Source organism: Onychomys torridus, unplaced genomic scaffold, assembly GCF_903995425.1.
Source record: "Onychomys torridus unplaced genomic scaffold, mOncTor1.1, whole genome shotgun sequence".
Taxonomy (NCBI): domain Eukaryota; kingdom Metazoa; phylum Chordata; class Mammalia; order Rodentia; family Cricetidae; genus Onychomys; species Onychomys torridus.
The window spans coordinates 1,135-18,822 of NW_023413980.1; the positions used below are offsets into that span (position 1 = coordinate 1,135).

Here is a 17,688-nt window from a genome sequence, read left to right on the forward strand (position 1 = left end):
AAAGGCTCACCAACATTATAGCCAATATGTGAGCTGAGTAATGGGGACATCAACAAACATATGAAGCATGACAGGGGAAACCCACAAAGCCTCAATTCTGCACAAAATAATACAGACAACTGAGAAAGCTGTGAGGGGTAGAGGTACTCAGAAAAAATGATGAGGTCCAGGGTCAGATGGTCAGCCCCAAAACATACAAACAAGTAACACTTTGTATGAACTCAAAAGATATCTAGGATATATGTATCTACATATTCATGCAATAACAATGAAAAAAAGATGTCAAGAATATGAAGAGAGGAAGGGCATATTTGGGAAGGTTTGAAGGGAGAAGTAATGTAATTAAACTACAGTCTAACAAATAAACAATAAGAAGGGAAAAGCTGCATGGCTGCATGACTTCAATTACATCTGGTACCTCCATGAATGGACCTGTGACCATTTTGTGTGCTTTCTAGAATGGTACCATATCTGATAGGCCCTGCCATGGAGGAAAACATAATAAGGCAATTCTACATTGAACATGACAAAAATCAAAATAAGGTGCAACTCATGTTGTGCCTTGATGTCCAAAGAGAGCATATTCTTTTTTTTTTCAATTAACTTGAGCCATTATCCATTTTAATATGTAAGAATGTATTTGAATGTCTGCAGTACCAGTAAGGAAATAATAAACCAATCATTTGTTGTATAATTAATAATTACATCATGTGACTTTTGCTCTCATCAAACAAACATAAGAACAATTTGATGCATGTAGACACTGTATTGTAATCCTACCTTCTCCACATTATCCTCTCTTATCTATTACTGCTGAATTCTTACAAATAAGCCTACACTACACCTCTCTGCTCTGACACACAGGAATACCACAGGCCTTTAATGAATCACTTGGTTAGTCTGCAGCTATACCCAGCCATTGCTGATTTGCATTTTCCCAGACACAGCCCACTGCCCTGAGAACTTCTTCATAATCAGGTCATACCCTGTGCTGGAGTTAGCCTCAGACATGCACAGCACAGACATGAGGCCTCCACTAAGCTCCTGGGGTTGCTGCTGCTCTGTCTCACATGAAAGGAAGAAAGCATTGGAAATTTAATCATCTGAATGTGGTCAGCACTCCCTGTCCTCTTGGAAAAAGTCCTCATCCAATAGAATTAATTTACTTTCAATTTTCTAATCTCATGTGCCAAATGTGACATCCAGATGACCCAGTCTCTTGCCTCCCTGTCTACATCTCTGGGACAAAGTGTCACCACCACATGACTGGCAAGTGAGAGCACTGTTTGGAGTTTAGCATGGTATCAACAGAAACCAGGGAAACTGCAGATGAAATTCTAAACACCCTTATTAAATAAGAAACACAGAGAGGTGCTGTGGGATATCCTGTATGCTGTGAATATAAGTTGCTATGATTGATTGATAAATACAAATGCTGATGGCCCAGTAGCCAGGCAGGAGTAAGGAGAATGCTGGGTGAAGAAGGCTGAATCAGGAAATGCTGACAGCCACTGTGATGTAATCAGTAACATGTAAGATACCAGTAAGCTGCGAGCCCCATGGCAAGTATAGATGGATAGAAATGAGTTTAAGAGTATGAGCTAGGCAGCGGAAGTTCTGAGCTAAGGCCAAGCAATTTAATTAATATGAGCTTCTGAGTGATTGTTTGTAAGTGCTTATGGGGTCCATGGGGCTGGACAGGACTGAAGAAAACTCCAGCTACAAGAAACTCCTAAGCAACTGATCTGTGGTTCAAACAGATTGGCAGATGGGGTACCATTGAGATTCAGTGGCAGTGAATCTTGCAAACATTTTTCTCCCAAGATCAGCAGCCTCCAGCCTGAAGATGTTGTAACATATTACTATCAGCAAAGTTCAAGTACCCCACCCACAGTGATTCAAGACATCACATAAACTACCAAGGGAAGCAGAAGTGAGAGGCCAGGCTGCCCCAATTGCTCCTTTTGGTATCTCCAGCTGCTGAAAGCATATCTATATTTCTCCTTGTTTTGTTTTTGTATAGGGACCAGGTAAACTTTTCTACATCCTAAACTTTATCTCTTCCCTAGCTCTAGCATTAAAAAATGGGACTGGTTCTCTTGACTAACATGAAATATTAACTTTTGTGAGTTGTAGGTATGGAGACAGCTGAGTTAATACAACAGAGATGTGAACACACAGACACAGACAGACAGAAAGACAGACAGAAACACACACACACACACACACACACACACACACACACATCAGGCACACTCATCCCTACACAAACATATACCAAGCAGAAGTTATTAGAAAAATTATCCAATTAAAATTAGAAAATTTTATTTTGTTATACCATTAAAATCCTATGGGTACAGGCTTCAAGCAAAGCTGTAAGGTCATCTCATCCATGGCTTCATAATCCCCTAGCAAGGTCAGAGTACTGGTTAAGAGCACTGGCTTGTCTCCCAGAGGACCCAGGTTTGTTTTCCAGGACCCAAATGACTGTTGTCAACTGTCTATAATTCCACTTCCAGGATAGCTGAGCCTTTATTATAGATTTTGAGGTCACTGGCCTCATAAGGTACACAATTATATATGCAAGCAAAAAAAACACATAAAATAAAATTATGCAAATCTTAAATATTTAAAAATCCTAAGGAACTAGTATTTTGCAAATTGATACTGGGAACAGGTTATTCTCAGAATCTAGAGTTTTTTTTTTAAAACTGAAAGTAAGGCATCCTGATCATAGGGTCTTCAGTACCATCAACTCTCATATCTTATGCATGGAGGGGGGAAGCTTTCCTCCATTAAGTGTTTATTCATTTCTCTCCTTCCTAGGAAGGCAAAGTGTCATAGTTAATTTTCATTGCTGTGAGAAAACACCACAACCAAGGCAATTTATAGAATAAAACATTTTATTTAATTCTGGATGTTTGGTCTCTGACCATGGTTAGAAGCAGGCAGCAGACAGACAGACATGACCTCTTCACATGAGAGACTGGAGAATGGAACCAGGAGATTAAAAATAATCAGAAAAGATTTAACCTATTTTGTTCTCTGAGTCAATTTTTATTAGTTGTTCCAGGGACTTTGTAACAAATTACAAACATCATGCTTTAAATGAAGGGATGTGAAGAGCTTACTGAAAAGTCATCATGGTAGAGGGCTGTGCTCTGGGAACAGGCAAATCAGCAGAGGTGCGGAGGAACTGAGGAACTGCAAAAGTGATTCATCTCTTTACCCACTAAAGAATCACTGTCTCCAATTACCCTTATTCTTCCCAGCACAGTGTTAGATTTCCCTGCTGAGAACATGTTTCTCTGTGGTACTAAAGGACAGCATGGCTCTGGTTTCTAAGTTTAGGCATTTTTTTTTTATCTCTTCCAGGTTCATGTGTTTCCTTGCCCCAACTACAGTCTTAGAATCTGAAAACAAGTTTGCAAATCCATTGCACTTTTTCCAGTTTAATATTCCTAAGGCTGTGGAAGGTTCTGTGTTGTAGTTTACACATGTCCTTAATGTGAAGCTGAAATAAAGCAAAGTCCTAGGCAGTGTGGTTTCTAAGGAAGGATAGGATCTGATGCCCCTAGCCAATCATTTATATGTAATTCATCTCCTCCACTTTGAATTTCTATGCTATGTTATGTGTCTCAATTCAGTCTTGAAACATCTGCTCTGCGGCATAAGCTTTTGTTTAATCTCATGAATCTGTGTCTGGTGGTCTGTGTGCTTCGTTACTGGCTTTCCTCTACTTCTTTCTAACATAGCCTCTGCTCAGAAGGTCAGCTCTTCTCCCTGCCATGGACTCTTCTTTACCACTGCATCTAACATAATAGCTTTTAAATATCTTATTTATGCTATGCTGAATTCATACATATGTAATGTATCTTGATCTTATGTCCTCTGATTATGCCATGATTCATGATTTCCCTTTCAGTCAGGGTCACTCTCATTAATTTGGTAAAAGTCTCTACCTGTAACACTTATTTTACATCTTCCAAGACCACTTTTTTATATACATTATATTCACAGCCTCCAGACATACACCAACTATCTCTACAACCTTCATGTACCCTCATCTGCCCTGTCACTGTATCCATTATTGCTCACTGCTGGAATGTTGGCAAGTCTTGATGTATTGGCCTTGCACAGGTCACATCCAGAATCACAGCTGCTATGAGTCCCTAAGTGCATCAGCCATGTCCTGTCTAGAGGACAGCTTCTCATAGCACTCCTGCTGCCAGCCATCTGGCTCTTACATTAATTCATCCCCTTCACTGCAATGAATAGATCATATCTGCAGTTATGACCATCACTAGATCTCACACTGTTCTCAAGCTCTCAATGACTGTCTTGAGGAGAGTATTTAAATGATTAGTTATTGTAGTATGATATCTACTAAGTAAAATTTCAATACACTTGCAAAAATAACATTTAAATGGTGTTATAAATATCAGCAAAAGAAGTGACTATGTGTCATATGTGTTATGTGAAAAAGCAATGATCTTTACTTGTTACAAAGCTTGTAATATCAAGTTGTAAGTGTATATATCTGTTTTACCTTCAGGCAGTTGTTCAGGACATTTTCCACATCCATCCAATTATAAAGCAGAAATCCCAGCAGAAGGAAAAGGACTAGAAACAAGGGAAAACAAAAAGCTAAGCAGAGTAGGATATTTTGTGATATATTTAACAATAGAAATATTTATAAAGTTGTGTAATTTTCTGCCATTTGCTTAAATATTAAATCTTTATTTGAATATTACATTTTCTCTATGTTCATTCATTTTGCCTTTAGTTTAGTTTGCCAAGTAAGAAGATACTCATGTTCCCAAGGATTTGCATAAATTAAAAAAGTATTTATTTACCTTGGTTCTCTTACAGTTACTCATTTATTCATAACTAGCCACACACTCTATACTAAGAAATAGAAAATGTTTGAGTAGTATTTTTCAATTTGGTATTTTGTTGGCACACATTTACTTGAAAAAACAACAGGTGAGGCCATTCTCAATTTTCTCTCTGACTAATTACATGGTTCAACTGAATTTTTCTTCATAATTTTCACAACGCTTGCATGCTCAATAGAAACCTTATTTTAAATTGTAAATGTCCATCCTTGATGTTGAGTCGAGGCAGCAATCCACAGACCAAAGCAGCAGTACATTACAGTCTACTGTATAGAACCACATTGTACATTCAACAGTTTTTATGAGATGGCTTTATATTAGATGATCCTGTGCCTCTGTATACCAGAGCAAGTTTCTGGGCATATTTGGTAGGCTATGTGTGTCAAATGAACTTTTGAATTATGATATTCATGATCCACACAATTTTACTTGGCCCAATACAATAAATATCTATAAATAAGGAAAGAATGTGTTGGTATACACACTTTACATGTTTTTACACGTATGTTTAATGCCTTCTTAACAATATTTCCTTACTTCTTAACTAGAATTGTGTGAAAGTTTTTTTATGCATGTGTATCTGACTGATTTGCACCATTATTCATTTTTCTTCCATCAGTCACTGTGAAGACTCTCCAGGGTTTGGCTATCATGAGTTCCTTCTCTCCAGTCACCCCTTCCCCAAGCACACCAGGATTTGCACTGATTATTAACCTTGTAATGTTTCCTCTAGGCTCTGACTTGGTCTATTTCCCATCTCTCCAGCAGAGGGCAATAGTAACACATTATCTAGTCAACTTCTCCAGCCTTAGTGCTGACAGCCATGGTAACACATTGAATTAAAGAGGTTTCCAGGCTCTTGATTCATTAGCATCCACAATGTCTCCAGGCTGTTGAGCTCTTGTGTGATATTGGTCCAAGCACACTTCATTGGCACATCGTCGGAAGCTGGGGACCCTGAAAAGATTGTCACAGAATACTAATACTGTTTACAAAGAGAATAAGAGACCAAGGTTTCTTAAAAGCAACAGGAAACAGAGTTTTGGATTCATGATAGCTGCTACAAAAATCAATACATGCTTTCTTCAGTGGAAATACTCCTGAAAATACATGATTTCCTGATCAAACTAGGCACAGTGGCCTCCAAGAGAATTGTGAGCTCAGGGCCATTTGATTAGACTAGGATAGATGAGCAAACCCTTAGCTGAGCATCAGCCAGAAATGTATGAGGCTGATGTCAGATTCAGACCCTCAGATATTCCAGTGTACATTTGAGTCATCCTTAGTTGAGCTTTACTGTGGAAAAAAAAAATCCCACACTCTGAAGAACAACACTTTTCATTCTAGATTGCTACTTCTGCTGTTCTAGCTCCTGTAAGTGTTGCTCTTTGCCTGGAGTTAGAGGACAATGTCGGGTTTCTATGTGCAGATCTGTTTTTATTTAGACAAACTGTTCTGTGTCCCCCTTCCCCAGGCCTAACATTAAAAACAAGGGAATGCTTCTCATGACTTATATGAGAAAATAACTTTTCCAGAGTAGCAGAGTTATGGCAACAGCTGAGATTCATGCAACAGTGGTGTCAATACCAATCATTCACAGTGCGTGCACACACACACACACACACACACACACACACACACACACACACAATTTGGAGTTGCCTTAGAAATAAATTTTTGTCTAACTATTGCTTCAAAATTCTGAGGAGGCCGTTTGGCCAGATAGCTTAGTGATTAGAAATATTAGCTGCTCTTCCACAGGACCTAGGTTTGATTCCCAGCACACATACCACTGCTAGCAACTCTATATCTCCAGTCCCAGGGTATCTTAGACCTCCTTTTCTTCTAGCTTCTGAGGCATTTACTCATATTGTTTACAAACAAATATGCAGCCAAAACCCCAGTACACAAAGAATAAAAATAATAAATATTAAATATTTTCAAAATCCTACGGGGCTAGTATTCATGAAAACTGATAGTGGCAAGATATTATCTTCACAATCTAGAGTCTACAGTTTATTGAACTTAAGTCTTGTTGACAACATGGTCCTCAGGTAGGGTGTCATCTCTTAGATCACGTCAATGGAGAGGAAGATGTTTCTTTTCCTTTTTTTTTTAAGGTTTTTCAAGACAGGGTTTCTCTGTGTAGCTTTGTGCCTTTTTCCTGGAACTCAGTCTGTAGTCCAGGCTGTCTGCGAACTCACAGAGATCCTCCTGCATCTGCCTCCCCTGTGCTGACATTAAAGGTGTGCACCACTACCACCTGACAGAAGTTTCTTTCATAATTGTTTATCTCTCTCTTTGCTAGAAGTACAAGTGTCTTAGTTAATTTTCTTTTCTTTTTTTTGGGGGGGGGGCAAGGGAGTCTTTACTTGGCTTATACTTCTATATCATAGTTCATCACTGAAGGAATTTAGGCCAGGAACTCAAACATGGCTGGAAACTGGAGGAAGGAGCTGATGCAGTGGCTAAGGAGGAGTGATGCTTATGGACTTGTTCATTGTGGCTTGCTCAATTTTTTGTGTTTTTATTTGTTATCTGAATATACTTTTCCCACCCTCTATTCTTCTCAGTTGATACTCACCTCATCTCACATCCAGATCTTCTCCATTTCAGTCTTCCATTACAAAATATCATACTTCTAGAAGATAACAGCAAAATAAAATACTGTAAGATAAAATGAAACCTCTCATATTGAAGTTGGAGAAGACAATCCAACAAAAACAAAAGAGCTCCAAGAGAAGCAACAAGAATCAGAGCCCCACTTCCTTACACATTCAGGATTCACAGAAAGAAAACTAAACTGATCTATAGTACACAGACAGAGGACCTGGTGCAGAAACAGGGAGGTCCTGTGCATACTTCTTCTGTCACTATCAGATCATATCATTTTGGCTCAATGGCTGTAGAGGGCCTTTTTCTCTTGGTGTCATCCATCCCTTGTATTTCCCTGAACGCTTTCTGCTTCCTCTTCCACAATATTTTCTGGGGTCTGGGGGGAGGGATTTGATAGATACATCCCATGTAGAAGTATGGGTTTCATGTCTCTATCTTTCTAAAAATAATTTCGTGGTATTGGTCTCTATATTTCTTCTCATTTGCAGTAGGAGTAGGCTTCTGTGACAATTGCAGAATAAGGCATCAATGGATGAGCAGAGCACATGATCATTAGTATAAATATATACATACATATCTTTCTATATAAATTAGTGGTGCAGATTAATTTCTAAATAGCCTTATTAAATAAGAATCTCAGAGCCAAATAGAGTTAATAGCCAAAGAGGTCAGAGTAGGAGTCATGACTAGTTTTAGCTTACCACCAGCAGTAGCTTCCCCAGATACAACTTCTTTCTGTCTGATTTGTGTTTTTATTGCCTTTCTGTTCTGCCTTCTCATTGACTCTAATCCCAACCACATGACTTCCTCATTACTGCCTGTCTATATAGACCTCCAGGTCTCTATGATTGGTACTGATCTAAAGGTTCATGTCACCATGCTTGGCTGTGTCCTTGACCACAGAGAGACTCTGCCTGCTATGTGATCAGATGAAGGGCATGTGCTAGCACCACCTAACTCCTGTTTATGGCTTGCTTTGACCTCTCATCTTCAGGCAACTCTATTTATTAACATACAAATAAAATCACAATTCAGCACAGATAAGATAACAACACATTTCCACTTTCTATTCTAAAAAAAAGGAAAATGGTTATAACTAATATGAGAAAAACTAAATAAAATAGGTACAATAAATACAAACAATAAATACCCAAGCAATGTATAGTCCATTTTCATTTGACTAACTCAAAGAAAATATTCCATTATCATCCTATTTTGGTAAGTCCAAAAGAATCTGATTTACATTCTATCCTATCTTATATAACTAACAGAGAACTATCTCATAATGTCTTTCAAATTTATACACTTACACTTCTTTAGTGAGTTTCTTTTCTGAAATTCTTAACAAGGAAAACTACAACTATAACTATCTAATCTTCACATAACTATAACTATAACTATCTAATCTTCAACTCCTCAGAGACACAAGAAGGATATATTACCTAAAAAACAGGAATTGCAAACAACCAACTTCCAAGAAAATATGAGTTGACAGAAACAGCCAGCTGCCTGTACAGTCACCAGAGGTTTCTCAGCAACATTGGGGCATCATCTGCAAACTAAAGGCTTAGTGTATCTGAAAGACTACTTTGTGAAGTAGGATTACACAAGGCCTTCAGTTCAACCTCACATTCGGTATGATTAGTCCATGTACCAGATAAACCTGAATTCCACTAGTGTCCTGTCATGATTCAGGATTTTAAATTCTGGAAATTGTTGATGCTTTGGAATTCAGATGTTCGTTCTTCTTTGTTTGTGTGTAGCTTCATCTCGGCATCCTCTTCTTGTCCACGTCCCTTTCTTCTCAGCTTGTGAGTGGCTTCAATTCTTTTATTAAATGTCAGTCTACCATTGAGAGGTTAGACTTCATCAGCCTAGTTACTCTTTCAAGATTAACTGTTTTATCTAAAGTTCCACTGTACACGAGAAGCCATAGGTCCACTGCATGTTCAGCTACCTTCAAAAAAATAGGCACTGTACCTTTTCTGGATTGCAAAGGCCACTTCAGAGAGGGTGCCATATTGTCCTGGCATCAGAGGATTTCTGTTGTGAAAGCCACAACCACATTTGTCTTGTGAGGAATCCATAGTCCTTTGTTTTGTGTCCTGTCTGTCAGTTTTGTCCTATTTGTCCATAGTTGATTTCAGGACACTTTGTTGTCCAGTGGCTAACTTTTGCCACAATGAAAATTAACTCTATATGCAGTTTCTTCAATGCCCATATCTTCTCTGAAGTAGATTTGTACTGCCAGGAGCCAACATGTCTCATAAAAATGAAAAAAGAAAAAAATTTCTAAGTTATTACAACATTTTAAATGTCATATTCTGTAGATCTCTGAAAGGTTTGAAGACGACCTATCTATCTAAAATCTATTTGCTCATGTTGAAAACTTACCTAATATGACTACAAAATTGTAATGTCTAACTACTAACTTTCATTTCTTTATAACCTAATAGTTGCCAATAATAACTTTAAAGGATTAGCATATTGCATTATATTGTTGAATGAACTGTATAAGTACAATATCTTGAACAAGTTTAGAAATATTCCATATAGCATGTTCTAACAATTTCAAGCTCAATCTCAATATGTATATTATTTGTATACATTATACAAAAGTCCAATCCAATGTAAAGTATTTAAAACTAGTAATTGTCTTTTAAAACTAGATCAAACAATATTTTATCTATATCATATCTGTATCTTCTCTTTACTTTTCAGAGTAGATTCGATAATCTACCCTCTATTCTATCATTTCTATATATCTTTGTTTTCAAAGAAGAACGTTAAATTAAATCTCCTTTGCTTAGACCTTTTCCTAACCATTAACAACAACTTGTAACCAACCCTCCTAAACAATGAAAATTATCAAAAGACCAAAAACCACCTGCACCACACCACCTCTTTGGGAATGTGGGTGTTCTGTTCTAAAAATTGCTTCCTGCTGGTTGTGGTCAAAGGCATCTTTATTCTGAAAAGAATAAAAGTTGGGTTAATTGTCAAAATCTAGGAGAGGTAGTTATATCAGTTGTTTTCCAGTCTCTACATAGTGCCAAAATTCAGGGCTTACTCAAGTTCTAGTTCAAGTAGTCTATGAAATAGGATCATCTCAGTTAGCCATCTCAAAATTGCTCTGAGCTGTTTGTAGCTCAAAGCTCATCTGTAGGTTATGTTCATCAGCTTAATGGCATTATATTGTCCTGTAGTAGAATTATTGTTGTTGTGGGGCCCATCATCCTTCTGGAGACTTCAAATTTGATATTAGGCCTGGTCATAATTCCCTGCAGAAAAATGATAGAAACTCAAATACAAAAACATGTATAGGTGGCTAATTGAAGCCTTTTTCTAGACTTTGTTAGTATTCTATATAACCATTAATATCTCAGAAGTTTAAAAAATATATATATATATATATATATATATTTTATCTTATAAATTTATGTTATAAAATTCATACCTTAAGAAAAGATTAAAGAATCAAAATAGAATCAAAGAATTGTTATTAGTAGTAATAGAAAAATCCCATATTTTTTGTTGATTTCTCCTGTCCCATGTCAGAAGATGGCTCTTTCATCTGGCTTGTTCAGAGAGTTTGCATTTTCCTTTTAACAACATGCTTGAGTTTAAAGAAGGAGAGAAGCCATTCTCCCAACTCCAAAGCCAGCTTTAAATTTTAATTGAATGAGAGTACAAGAAGACCATTTGTGTTAAGTGTCTTTAAAGAAGAGCAGAAACAATCAGTTAGTAAGACTGATAAAATTTTATAGATGATATACCAATAGGTCAATTTACTCTTTTTCTTGGGACATTTTTTCTAGATGATTTTTCCTTTTTTTCAGATGTTTCATTTTTGCAGATTCCTTAGCCTTCCTTCTCCTGAAAAAAACGAAAACAAAAACCTTTCCCCAGGACTAACTTTGGGAGGTTCCCTTTTGACAAATTATGTCTGATTAAATGAAAAGGCATATGTTAGTGGTATAAGTTAGTTTAAATTGGATTGTCATGCTCGTTGATGAACTATCACCTCTTCTAATTAAGAGGTCTCTCTTGTTCAAATCGAACCTTTATCAAATTTGATGGTATCCACAGCTTATCTTCTCCTATAGAAACAAATACAAAACATCATCCCCAAAATAACACATATCCTGGTTTCCATTCTGAGGTCAGCACATCCTTAAAGTATATAGGCTGATTTAATTCTATATTTTTCTTTTCCAATGTCTCCCTGCAGCTGTTGTTATTTTCTCATTAGTATGGAGAAAAACAAAGTTAATAGAGCATTGTACAGTCTATTTCTGGTTATTTTTGTTACCCCTTTCTGTTTATTTATCATATCCTATAGAGTTATATTTGATTTTCTATAGCTGCTTGGCCTGTAGGATTATGTGCTATAGCTGTAATATGCTTCATATTGTAATCATCAAAAAAACTGTTTCATTTTAATAGAGACATATGCTGGAGCATTGTCATGTTTTATTTGTGCATGTATACCCATGATGGCTGTAACTTCTAGCAAATGAGTTATTACAGAATCAGCTTTTTCAGAACTCATGGCAGTTGCCCGATGAAATCCTGAATAAGTATCAATCATGTGGCGCACATATTTGATTTTTCCAAATTTTTCAAAGTGAAACACATCCATCTTCCAGATTTCATTCCTCTGAGAAACTCTTTGGGTTACATACTACAGGTAATGGCATCTGATTTTAAAAGGAACACATAGGATATTTCCTTATAATGTACTTGGCTTGTTGTGAGGTTATAGGAAAATCCTTTTTTACACCTTACTATTGACTTGATGGGTTTTTTAATGAAATTCTGAGGACCCAAGCAATTTCCTATCAATAATTTATCAATCTCATCATTATTTGCACTAGAGGGCCAGGTAGACTTGTATGGGATTGGATGTGAGTTATGTATAAGGGATGATTCCTATTTCTGATTGTATCTTGTAACTGAATATATAGTGAAGTAAATTCTGAATCATCAGGGATAAATTCTGCAGTCTCAATATGTAATATCACTCTTTCAGCATACTGAGAGTCAGTAACTATGATGAGAGATTCTGAAAAATCCATTAATACCAACAGAAAGAACACAATTTCTACTTTTGAACTGAATAATAAGGACTTTGAACCACTTTACTTAAATTTTCTGATTTGTATTCTGCCTTTCCTTGTTTCTTTATATCTGTTATAAAATGTATGAGCTTTGGATATGGATGTTTCCCATACAATGTAAGGCAAAATCCAATCAGCTCTCTTTATAAAGATCAATTCTATTGCTTTTGGTATATTTACTGTTAATCTCTCCGAAAAAAAAAAAAATTCTGCAAGCCATTTTCCAAGGTTCATTTTCTGCTCATAATTTTTTAAGTGTCCTCCTTAGTTAAAGGTATGACAATTTCTGCTGGGTCTATTCCTGTTAATTGACAGTCTCAATTTTTCTTTTAAAATCAAGTCAGATAACTTTTCTACATAAGTTTTAAATTTTTTACTCTGTTTTACTTGGTAGAAGTATCCATTTCAACATAATATTTTCCCTCTGCATTAAAGTTCCTCTAGGAAAATGTCTAGAGGGGTAAAATAAACAAAATGCATCCAGCTTTGGATCAACACATCCATGCGTACTTCTTGTACTTTCTTTTCTACTAAGGGCCAATTCTTTCTCAGTTTCAGGTGATAATTCTCTTGGACTATTCAAGTCCTTGTCAATTCTAAGGTTTTGAACAAATTACCCAGTTCATCATTTTCTACCCCAGCAATAGTTCATAGATGAGAATGTCTCTGAATAACTTTGAAAGTCATTAAGAGTTCATAATCAATCTCTTCTAATTTACACCTTACAGGGTCTAATTTTTGTAGACCTATTTTATATCTTAAATAATTACTAAAATCTACTCTTTATATCTTTATAGGAGCGATTTGTAATCCACAACAAGGCAAAATTTCTTTACTTCTTTAAATATACTAAAGTATCTTCATGTTGAGTCATGGCAGCAATCCACAGCTCAAAGAGCAGTACATTTACAGTCTACTGTATAGAACAGCCTCATTGGACATTCAACAGTATATTATGAGATGGCTTTATATTAGATGATTCTGTCCCTCTGTGTACCAGAGTAAGTTTCTGGGCACATTGGTAGTCTATGGGTGTCAAATGAACTTTTAAATTATGATATTCATGATCCACACAATTTTACTTGGCCCAATACAATACATATCTGTAAATAACGAAAGAATCTGTTTGTTTACACACTTTACCTGATTTTACACCTATTTTAATGCCTTCTTATCAATATTTCCTTATTTCTTCTTTGCAAGAAGCAGGGTGCAAGTTTACGTGTTTATGCATGTGTATCTGACTGGATTTGCACCATTATTTATTTTTCTTCCATCAGTCATTGTGAGGTACTTTCCAGGGTTGGCTTATCATGAGTTCCCTTCTCTTCACTCACCCCTTTCCCAGCACACTAGTGTTTGCACTGATTATTAACTTTGTAATGTTTCCTCTAGGCTCTGACTTGTCCTATTATCCATCTCTATTGGCCAGAGGGCAATAGTAACACATTATCTAGTCAATTTCTCCAGCCCTAGTGATGACAGCCATGGTAACACTTTGAATTAAAGAGGTTTCCAGGCTCTTGATTGACTTAGATTCCACAATGTCTCCAGACTGTTGAGCTTTTGTGTGATATTGGGACATCCTCTGAATCTGGGGACCCTGAAACCTTGTCCCAGAATACCACTCCTGTTAAAAACAACAACCCTGGTTCAGAAGGAACAGAGGCTCAGGTCTTCTTAAGAGGAGCAGGAAACAGAGTTTTTGGATTCATGATAGTGCTACAAAATTGCTACATGCTTTCTTCAGTGGAAATACTCCTGAAATACATGATTTTCTGATCACACCCAGGTTCAGTGGCCTTCCCAGGGAATTGTGAGCTCAGGGGCCACTAGATTAGACTAGAATGGATGGGCAAAACATTAGTTGAGCAGCTGCCAGTAAAACATAGGAGGCAGATGCAGATCTGGGGCCTCAGGTTTTCCAATGTACAGTCTAGTCATCCTCAGTTGAGCTTTATCACAGAAAAAATAAATCCCACACACTGAAGTACAATACTTATCATTCTAGAAAGGTCAAACTAATCCTATCTATGAGAAAACATGTGAAGAATACAAAATACTAGAGGCATAGGACATTGTAGAGAAAGCAAAACAAACAAAAAAAAAACATTAAAAACCCCAAATGCTGAGAGCTTTTTGAATTTACCAACTTAAATACTACAAGTAAGTGAAAGGACCCCTGTGTTTATGAGATAAGACTGTCCTAGTCAACACCATGCCATTTGCATATCTACACCCAGAAACCAGAGATGGCTCAGACTTGCTTTAAGAGAATTATCTAAGACAAGACAGTTTTACAAACCAGATACCAGACAACACGATGGGTTTGCTGGAGAAAATGCTCAACTTGCTACTACTCAGTGTATTGGGTGAGAAAGAAGGGGATCTCCAACTCAAACATAGCATCATTTCCATCATGGATGTTTTAATTTAAAAGGAAATATTTTGCTTCATTCCAAATATCCCTCCTTCTTTCCTTCCTTTCTTCCTTCCTTCCTTCTATCTTTACTTCTTTTTGTCCTCTAGCTCTCCTCCTTCTACTTTGTTGTCATTTTTTTTTGCATAGTCATCTAGAATCTCATTTTCTACTCATGTCTATCTATTTTCATTTTTCTCTCCATAGTATCAGATGGTGAAATTATTCTCACTCAGTCTTCAGCATCCATGACCACATCAGGAGGGGTGAAGGTCACTATCACCTGCAGTGCCAGCTCAAGTGCAAGTTCCAGTTACTTCCAGCAGAAGCCAGGAGACTGCCCTATGCTCCTGTTTTTTGGAACCTCCAACTTGGCTTTCAGAGTCCCAGCTCTATTCACTGGCAGTGGATCTGGGACATCATACTCTCTCATAATCAGCAGCATGGAGGCTGAAGATGTTGACACTTACTACTGTCAACAGAAGAGCAGTGTCCCATTTACACAGTTCTACAAATCAAAACAAAAACTACCTTGGCGTTCTCAGATACCACTGCTTCCTTCTTAGAAGATAACATATGGTGAAGATTTTGACTGAGTTGTGACAAAAGTCTCCAAATATTTCTGCAATGGAATCAGGGTCAAATTTCACTCAAGGGCCTTAAGGCACTTCTCCTGGCTAAGAAGAGGAAACTATATAACTGGAGATTGTGGGATGAGACAACCAGAAACCCCATCTTTTTGGAATTCTGTGCAGAGAAGTATTTGAGAGCTTTGATTTAGATTTCTTGAACTGGAAATGAACTCTTGAGAGGATTTCATTGGGTTTTTGAGAATATTTGTAGGGCTGTACAAGTCATATTTTTATAACTGTTTCCAATGTATGGGGTAACCAACAGCTCTCTCCCAGAGTAGTCCTTCATCAGAGAATTGCTTGATCTCATGCAGAAGAACTAAACACTGAACTCATAGTTCTCTATCATCTCTTCATGAGGTGGGAAATACTTATGAGACTATCTTTCTGAATATTGTAGAATGTGCAGCACTGTGGAAATGGGCATGACTAACAAACAATGCCTAATGTAAAATCTTGTAAAACTTTCAAATTATGACAATGGATCTTCATTCTACTACCTAAAGCATAGTCTGAGAATATAGTACATAATATAGACTTTATGTTTTAGAGGTTGTAGGTACACACATACATACAAATGCTCACAGACAGAAGCCCCCAATTAATTCTCTACATACAATGATTCAACTGGATCATTTGTAGTTAGAGTTTTCCTGCCTGGCCCAGTCAGGACAAATCTCTCTCACCTGCCAGTCCCACAGTCACTCAGACCCAACCGAGAAAGCACACAGAAACTTACATTGTTTAGAAACTCTATGGCCGTGGCAGGCTTCTTGCTATCTGCTTCTTTTATTTTAAATTAACCCATTTTTGTTAGTCTATACTTTGCCACATGGCTTGTGGCTTACCAGTGTCTTTACATGTTGCTTCTCATGGCGGCTGCTGGCGGTGTCTCTCTCCAGTCTTTTACTTCCCAGAATTCTCTACTCTCTTGTCCCGCCTATACTTCCTGCCTGGCCATTGGCCAATCAGAACTTTATTTACACAGAGCTATATCCACAGCACTTCCCCTTTTCTTTTTTTTTAAGGACGGTTTTAACTTTTATATAGTACAATTACATATAACAAAACAATTATCAAGCAAGAATTACATTTATAATATTAAAAAAGATATCTTATCTATCTTATATTTGTGAGTCTAAGGTTTTATATCTAACTTATCTTTTATCATAATTGAGGAAATTATAACTATCTAGTCTTCAACCACATCAAAGCCCTCAGAAGGATATAATATTACCTGAGAACCAGGAGAAGGATGTAAGCATTTTTTACGAGTCTTGTAAGAGTAGACAGAGACAGCTGGCAGCCTGGACAGTCACTTAATGTTCCTTTGTAAAGTTGGGGCATTTGTCTTCAGCCCACAGGGCTAGAGTCTCTCGATCACTTCTCTCAGTGTCCTGTATAATGTCTGTCAGTTTCCTCCACAAAGCAGGAACCTGAAGGACCATTTTATCAAGCAAAGTTTAGTGGTCACCTTTCTATGGGTCCTGCATGTGCAGTCGATCAAGCAGTCCAGGCAAGAACAGTTTCTTGCCCAAATGACTATTTTTGCAAAGGTGAAGATAAGATATGGAGTGTCTTCAATGCCCATCCTCCTCTCTGAAATAAATTGGTGCTGAAAGGAGCAGAAATGTCTCATTGTCCAGAAAGTCTAAATTTTAAAAGTATTTTAAATGCCATATTCTGTAGGTCTTTGAAGTATTTGAAGATTTACCTATCTATCTGAAATATCTCTATGTATACCTAGAAGACTTAAGTAACATGGCTACGAGTATGATTATCATAGATGACTAATTATTAATCTATTTTTAATTATCCATTTTAATTTAAAATGAGCTATACAAACATAATACCTTAAACAGATTAGAAATATACACACAGTATAACAAAATTAACTTTAAGTTTGTATCAATAGACTAAAATCTATACCAATGTAAAGAAAAATATTGGTTTTTCTCTGTCCCACACCAGAGGGCTCTTCTGATTTGGGACATAAGAATCTC

The 17,688-nt window shown here is 36.9% G+C and overlaps 1 gene segment (V, D, J or C); it reads left to right on the forward strand.

Annotated features, from left to right (window-relative positions):
• The first annotated feature begins 14,957 nt into the window (after positions 1 to 14,957).
• Positions 14,958 to 15,619, forward strand: LOC118576587. The segment is given in 2 exon segments: positions 14,958 to 15,006; positions 15,261 to 15,619. Coding segments are annotated over 2 exon segments (408 nt in total).
• Positions 15,620 to 17,688: the final 2,069 nt, after the last annotated feature.